The 8,104-nt window shown below is 45.2% G+C and overlaps 1 protein-coding gene across 1 annotated transcript; it reads right to left on the reverse strand.

Annotated features, from left to right (window-relative positions):
- Positions 1 to 179: 179 nt before the first annotated feature.
- FAM162B (family with sequence similarity 162 member B) lies at positions 180 to 4,607 on the reverse strand. Its single transcript, XM_030030096.2, has 5 exons — positions 4,570 to 4,607; positions 4,358 to 4,539; positions 3,860 to 3,971; positions 752 to 860; positions 180 to 522 (listed from the first exon to the last, which is right to left on the reverse strand). The coding sequence occupies exons 2-5, from the start codon at positions 4,473 to 4,475 to the stop codon at positions 424 to 426; spliced, it is 438 nt and encodes a 145-aa protein (XP_029885956.1). The 5' UTR covers positions 4,476 to 4,539; positions 4,570 to 4,607; the 3' UTR covers positions 180 to 423.
- Between the last annotated feature and the right edge of the window lie 3,497 nt (positions 4,608 to 8,104).

Here is an 8,104-nt window from a genome sequence, read left to right on the forward strand (position 1 = left end):
CTAAACTAGAAAACGCAAATGCCATTTTGAATACAGCATTGAGGCAAATGAATTCAAATTGGCTGATTTGTGTGCTGTAAAACTGCATTGTCACCGGACAGAAAACTTTTTGGTTTTAAATATGTTTTGTAAATACCTATCCAAACATACCTGACATTCTTAGGAAACTACCTCATCTCCTTTGAAATTAATTACTGCTTTTAATCATACGCAGAACATTCTAACTAATTTTAATTGTATGCAACAAGTACATCGAGTATCTCTAATAAAAGAGACCCTGTTTCTTTTTGTGATGCTGTAACTACCCTTACTGGCTCCAGCATGTGCAATACCACAGTTGTCCATTTATCGGTGAAATTCACTAGTCACTCTCACCAACAGTTAATTTTGCTTCTACGAGGACATTTGGCATTTCACACGAAGTTACTTTGTCTTCGCCTCCGCCGCTAGCGCGGCCTCTTGCCGCCACTTGGCCTTCTTTGCCAAGTTCCAGCTCGTTAAGGACTCGTGACGTGCGGCAGCCTGTGGAAGTAAAACATGGAGTAGCGTCACGGGAGTAACAACGCGCCTCAGGGAAAGCTACCCAACCTCGGGAACAGCCAGCAACTACTTACGTGGCAGGGGTGACAGGAGCTTAGGTTAGCTAAAACTAGGGTAGGTGTAAGCTGCTGCTGTTTGTTTAGGTTTGTCTACTTTTCACAGAATTAATTTTTAAGTATGCTATGTGATAATGAGCTAGTGCTGTACTCACCTTTTTAGCTGAGGCAATCACTGCAAAACAGGCAACAACCGAGAGTCCAATCATGATGTAACAAGCTTTAACTCGAGCTTTGTTTCTTGCCCTGTCCAGCATCTCTGGCCTGCAATTAAAGTTACTGAATTGAATCATTACAAAACTGCGAAGTAATCTCTTCTTCAAAGCATCACAGATGTAACATCACAATTGAAAAATGAAAATAGAATTGGCTTCTAAAACAAGCATCTTCAGCTTGCTATGATTGGTTACATACCACCCAAGAGCTTTGCATTTTCTGACCCTAATCCATTTCCAGTGGAAAAACAACATTTAATGGATTTGGGATGATCTTTTTTTTTAAGCTTAAAAAAAAACCCCAAACCCAAAACTGCTTATGCAATAAATATTTGCATTTAAATACTTGGGGTAAATACACCAGAAAGCATACCTTATGCTCATTCAAACAGTGAAAATTAAGGGGTTTTATCTATTTTAAGCAGATGGAGAAGTATATGTGGTGTCACCCAGATGTGGTGAAAGCAAGTTCCTTTTATTCAAAATTAACTTTGGAAATTAACTACTGTCATATCTAACCTGTTCAGGTAGCGTCCTGTATACTGTAGGCTAGGGACGTTACCTATTTGGATAGGTGATTAAAACAGAGTTTGTACTGCTACAAGTTTTTAGTTCTTCAGAAAAGCAGCAGCTTTATTTAGAGTGGGCAGCTGATGTCAGCCTTCTCGCTGTTACAGGAACACACACCTAAACAAGAACAGTCTACATGATTGTTTTTGCTGGTCATCAAAGGCAAAAGGAATGAAAACTTCTGCCCTGTGTTTGGCAGTAGTTGCTGCACGAGAGAGATTGTACGGCCCAGCAAGCTGCGTTGGTACAGCTCCCGTTTCCACCCTTCTCCGTTGTGAGCAGGCTGCACGCCCCTGAGAACCAGCAGTACGGGAAATCTCTGTTACCGCTAGAATTGTCTCAAAACTTTCAGCCAAGTCTTTTTCTGAGTCAGCCATTATACTTGGGATTACAGTTTTTAAGATGTTCATTATAATGCTGGCTGCGCACTATTTTCCTTTCATAAATCACCTGGGAATGCTTTATATATATATATTTGTAAAATACAGAATATAAATATACATAATATATAGTTATGGTTTTATACATATATATGTAAAAAGGATAGTTGCATAAAGAATTGATTTTACGCTGTGAGTAAAGATCTTGCAACGATCTCTTTCCCCCAAAACACCTTTAGCTTTACTTTAAAGAGGATGAGTGGTGGGACGGGGCAAAGCTGGGGGTTTTATAGTGGAAGTTCTGCCCGTGGAAGCCTGTTCCGAGGCCGAGGGCTGCAGTGCTTCTCCCGAAGGCTTAATGCAGCGGACGAGGGCAAGCGTGAGGAGCGGCTGTGCCATCCTAGCCCCTTCCCTGCCAGCGCACGCGCAAGCACGCGTTCCGCGTGCCGCCTTCCTTGCAGGTGGCTGACAATGCCTGCGGTTCTACGGAACCGCTTTTGTTTTGTACAATGGTAAACATCATCGTTAAAACAAACCGCACACTGGACAAGCACATGAAATCATTAAGCCGCTAATCCATTTGTAGCGACAAAAGCAAAACGGTAAGTGTTATTAGTCTGGCTTATTAGCCTAATCATATTTCACAATGCACTAATTGAAACTCTTCTGAAGCAGATTTTCACTTTCTCCCTGCTTTCTGCCTCTGCTTTAAGGAAAACAGACCTGATTATGTTCTTCCCTAATTGCACATTAGGGCCTTTACTGCTCAATCAAGACTGGGTAAACCTCTACTGAAGTCAGTAACGGCTGTTTTTAAAAAGCAACAAACCACAACAACCTTGAATAAAGACTGCAGATTTGACTCTAGTATAAACTATCTTCAACAGCTAGATTGTGTTCACAGGTAATGATATCCCACAAATTTTTTTTTGTTAATAGTTAAAGCAGTGACACAGTTCAGCTTCAACGTCTCACAACTTTCTTCTAGTATATTACTATTTATGATCTTACAGTTCTAAAAAGACTTTGCTCACCCAGAAAGCTCAAAATGGTGACACTCACTTGCCAGGCCAGCTACCGCTCAGAAATGAGCGATTTGTGTGCATGTACGTGTACGGACTGGCAAATGCATGTGGCTTTATAAATGCCTCCTGACGACTTGAATAGTTTTCAGAGCTTCTGAGACCTGTCTGAACCCTTCTCTAGGGAAAGGTGGTGAGTCTAACACAGCGCAAGAGAGGTTAGACCCTTTAGAAAGCCACCGTCCAGCTCAGCAAACACCAGTGAAACTGTCAGGAACCAAGAACAGGCAGAGGATACACCCGTTGCTTGACACAGCTCGGCACGCTGCTTATGCTTAACGTACCGCCCAAGACAGGGACATGCTGTGACGACAAAAGGTCGTGTCCTGGAGAGGGACATCTAACACACTATCGAACATCCTACGAAAGAGGCAGCAATTGGCACTAGAGGGGTTTCACGTGTTCAGTGACTGACTCTCTTGGGGGATGCTAACTTTCAGCAAGTCAGAGAGCCACCGAATCAGCGTGGTTTGGATGGAAGGGGACCTTTGAAGATCATCTGGTCCAGTGGGTCAACAAGAATGGGAGGCTAAGGCTATGTCAAGCACTTGGTTTTCCTTGGTGGGGGATGTTTCTCTCATAACGTCCTTTTCTATTTTTCCTCAAATTCTATAATAAATTGTGATTTGCTGAATGTAATCATCCAGTGACAGTCAGCTCCCTTAGAGCCATTTATGGGAGCTATAAACAGAAAATATTGTTTACCAATAACATCCTTCTCCAGTTGCACATTAGGAATAAGCAAAATAAACAAGCCAGTACATAAACGTAACCAAGGCTATCTCCTCAGATGGATCCAATTCTTAATCCCAGGCTCTGGGGACCCCAGAAAGGAACATTTTTTCATCTTAACCTCTAACCAGGACAGGAAGTTCTTTTGCCCTCCAGTCTGTTTCCAAGTTTTCAGTGTTGAAAAACCGACTGGTTCAAACTCTGTGGAAAAGCTTTAGATCGGGATCAGGCCACCGCCTTCCCTTCAGCTCCACGGTCCCCTTGGACGAGGGCAGCGCACTTACGGGATCCTCGGAGGAATCTCTTCTTCTGTCTTGAAACGTCCGGTCCAGAGGAGGATTTTTTTGTCAAACTTCGAAGGTTTGTAACTTGCAACCACCTTGTGAGCCGGCTCAGCTTGAAGATGGGAAAAAACCACTTCGTCAAACCGCACGCTAAGAGCGAGCGACGGGCCGTAGTAACGGCGGAAGGGGAAAAGCCCCCTGCCCCGTCCCGGTCGTGGGCACAGTAACTCCGGCACTGAACTTCCCCGCCTCCGCCCCGCAGAGTTCCCTCCAGGCGGTCTCCCGAACACCCCCCCGCTTGCCGTGAGGCTCTCCGCGGCTCTGCTCGACCTCCCCGCAGCCTGCCGGTGCGGGTCCCCGACCCGGCAGGAGGACGCCCGGGACCACCCGAGCCGCAGGTGCCTCCCGCCGGCCGCCGTGCGGACCCAGCCCCGCTCCACCGCGACCCCGAGCCGCCCTCCCGCCGCCAAACCTCCCCGCCGAGCCGGCGGCCCTTACCGCGGGTGGCGCCCGGGCTCCGGGCGGGCTCCCCGCCGGCGGCGGCTCCCCGCGGCGGGGGCAGGCGGAGCGGCGCGGCGGACAGCAGCCGCCCCGGGAGGAGGCGCGCCGGCAGCATGGCGAGGAGCGGCGCGGCCGGACCCTCTGCTGCGGCGGGAGCGGTCGCGGTCCCGGTCCCGGTCGCGGTCGCGGTCGCGGTCGCGGTCGCGGTCCCGGTCCCGCCCCGCGGGCCCCCTCCAGGCGCGCCCGGGGGCGGGGCGGGGCGGGGCAGGGCGGGGCAGGGCGGGGCCGCCGGCCGCAAGCGGAGGCCGGTCCTTCTGGGAAAGCATCCTGCTCACCTAAGGCAGGGATGTGCTACCTCTCCAGCATCGAAACTTGACCGCTGAAGTCAAAAACGCGGTTAAAGAAACAGCCGCGGTGCTTCAGCTTCAAGTGTCAGAGGAAGGTGGGGTCAAGTCCCGTAACACAGACCTGCCCACGGCACTCCTTCTGTCGTTTTACTGCTTTCAGAAGGTCCAGGAGTACTGATTCTCCTCACACGACTTTCTGTTTACTTCAGCTGAAAAGCGCTTTTTTTTCCCCTTTCACGTCCTGAACAAAGTAAACCTTTATTAAAAATAAAATAAAATGAAAAAATCAGTACAAACATATCCTTGGGAAAAAAAAAAAAATCAGTAAGGTCAGGACAGAACACATATTTAGTAAGCAACAGCCCGTGTCAGCACAATACCAGTGACAGTGTCTCAACAGAAGCGTGTCCCATGCACCAAACAGTGGAAGATTTTACGTCCATCAACCAGTAAGCCTGCGGGTGAACAGAGGAAGCCCTGCTCCCCAGGGATGGATCACTGCCCTGCAGCAGCTAAAGTCCTGCGCACGAATGAGGAGTCTTGAACCGTTTGTGGCCAAAACCTCCAGTTATCTATTTTCAGGAGCAGAGCCAGAAGTAAGCAGCTTTTTCGGAAAGCAAATTGTTGAGTAGAGGAACTCAGAAATTTGCCACCAAAGTGAGTTCTGGCATCCTTGATATTAAAACTTTTTTTAAAATGCTGTTTGGACAACATTTTATTCTGGAAAGATATTCAAAAAAGCACTTTCTTTCCAGTAAGTAGTCCCATGTTGATGTTTTCTTATTCACACACGTGCAGTTTCAATTCCAAAATCATTAAAGAGATAAAATGTCCTTATTATTGGTAAAATATCAAAGCCATTCCAATCCACTTAACTCATACCAACTCTGTTTGCAAATGAGCCATCCTTTATACAGAAGAACCCAGGTCCCTGAATCAAAGCTCCACACTGTCCTTCTAAAAATAGCAAAAAGGAAGAGTATGCACCTCTCTGCACAACCCTCCCCACCCTCCCCACCCCGAGCAACTCTGTCCTATTTCAGAACGTTGTTGGGGAGATGAAGACACATCAATAGAAATGACCTCGAGGGTGATACTGGGGTTTATAGTCTGCCCGTAGCCCCTTTGCCTTCTTCCTGCCCAAAGAGAGTGGCGTAGCGTCAATCAGTGCTCCTTGTCTCTGGAGACACACACAGCTGGGAAGGGGAGGAAGAGTCAGCACATCTGGGCTGGGCTGCTCAGCATCATACGTTATGGGCAGCGTCCCAGACACTGCTGTTAGTGGCTGCTCATGCTGGTAACTCACACATTTAGAGTCATTGTATTTCCAATGGCGGTCTGCAGAGCTGCTGGGAGGAAGCCTGGAGCTCACATTAGTAGTTCCCAGTGCTCACCAAGGAACTGCTCTAAAGATTATGGGCACCTGAAAGGCATCTGCACAGCTAGAGATACTGAAAGGAATTATGCCCTGGAGGAGAAGACTTGAAAAACTTGGTGACTTTCATAGTCTTTATTCTCTCCAAAGATACTGTACACTGTGTGATAGTGGCTTCAGAACACAGCTTGGTATAGCGTGTCTTTTTTCTGCCCAGTCTAGCTAGCAAATCTGTTGCATCCTCTCAGCTCCACCGTTGACTGTGTTTTATGCAGAAGACCTGAGTAGCTGGAGAGGCAGATGTAGCATGTAGGACTCCTTGGAAATTCTGCCACTTGTGAGGTCTTTAATCCTTAAGGATACCTCTGCAGAGATCCTCACATTGCTGTCACCACGCCCTGTTCCTCAAGACACTTTCCTCATTGTCCTGTAGAGGGGATTGCCCTACCATACTTAGCTTTCAACCTAAAGGACATTTCTAAGCAGCAGGCTGAGATCTACAGTGGAAACACTGCACAGGTGTGTGTACTGCTGCTCTTCAAGGCTAAATCGAAGTTCACGGGCAGAGGTAAGGAAATTAAGTACGCAAGCTCAATTTTAAATAACAATATGGCTTTAATCATTCCCTTTCATATATCTTCAAGACATGATACACCCAACATTTTTGAAAACAATAAATACAGGTACAACATGCGAGCCAAATTAACTTTTCTAACCAGCTGAGTGCTGACAGTCATTGTGCAATGTAAGCTTTGCTTCTCTCTTTTAGGGAGACTTCTTGCTGTATTGGTAGCCAAATTGCAGGAATTTTAACCTTATTGTACATAACTTCATATTCAAAACAGTATTCGCAACAACTGATGTATGAACAGCATTCATCATGTAAATATATGTCCATAAACCTTAATTCTTCCAATCAGCTACAGAACTTACATAATTACTCAAATATGTATGTAAATTGCACCCTTGTCATTTAAATTACTTTTAAAATGTCTTCACAGATACATAGTACATATATGGTCTACATGTCATGGTAATTTCATTGCCTGTGACCATTGTTGAAATGTGATTTATAGCTATTTTTAACAAAATATGAGTAGAAAAATCATATTGATAAGGGTTACAACATATAAATAGCAATGATAGAAAAATAGATATATTTTACATAATAATACAATATGCCTGTGTAACACCAAATCTACTAAACTTTATTTTGGCCTGCCACAACATCCAGTTATTCCAGATCTAAACAGAAGCATGGACAAAACTCAGGGAATTTAGTATTATTTCACAGTAACATGGCACAGAAGTTAAAATAGCAAAGTTTCTATGGTCTGGGCTTTATGAACATGGAGAATTATTTTTCACGGTCATGGATTGCCAACATAGCCCAGCTGTTTAGGGTTTGAAAAAGCTCTGTGGCACCATTGTCCAGACAGAAAAATTCCTCCTCCTCTGAACATGACTTTTGCCTCTCATGCAGAAGGCACAGCATAGCTGTACTGATGGAGCTACAGAGCAGAGACTCATCCCGTGCAACTCATGTCAGTTAATTCTTGTGCTATTTCTATGTATTGGAATGGTGCATTATCATTTTCTTGTTGAAAATCAGATTTTTAAAATACGTATTAAAAAAGCTAAAATTCTCAGGATGTGCTCATGCTGATCCTGGTCATTACATTATTTATGCTAACGAGAGGAATCAATTAGCTTTTATCATTTTTGACATTACGCATTGACATTACATGCTTAATTAAAAGGACACGTGGGGGCAAACGTAGTGGGTCCTCTCTCCTCATGCACCAGAGAAGGTGCATGAGGTGAATCAGTGTATTTCCTCTGAGTATGGGGAAAAAAAGTAGATGAACATACAGATAACTAGAGTTCCAGAGAAATTCTTTAATTTTTAGATAGACCTGTCTCTAGTTCATTATCATCCTGGTAAATACAAGGAACTTTAAAAGTTACTGCAGCACTCCTCTGGAATAAGACGTGCAATTTTGGGGAGCAAAAAGAAAAAAA

Source organism: Aquila chrysaetos, chromosome 2 (assembly GCF_900496995.4).
Source record: "Aquila chrysaetos chrysaetos chromosome 2, bAquChr1.4, whole genome shotgun sequence".
In the NCBI taxonomy this organism is placed as follows: domain Eukaryota; kingdom Metazoa; phylum Chordata; class Aves; order Accipitriformes; family Accipitridae; genus Aquila; species Aquila chrysaetos.

Excerpts from the sequence above, each read along its gene's own strand:
- FAM162B (XM_030030096.2), bottom strand. The coding sequence starts at position 4,475 with ATGCTGCCGGCGCGCCTCCTCCCGGGGCGGCTGCTGTCCGCCGCGCCG. Across the intron at positions 3,972-4,357 it reads GAGCCCGGGCGCCACCCGCG|CTGAGCCGGCTCACAAGGTG; the intron begins GTAAGGGCCGCC and ends CCCATCTTCAAG. Across the intron at positions 523-751 it reads TGATTGCCTCAGCTAAAAAG|GCTGCCGCACGTCACGAGTC; the intron begins GTGAGTACAGCA and ends TTACTTCCACAG.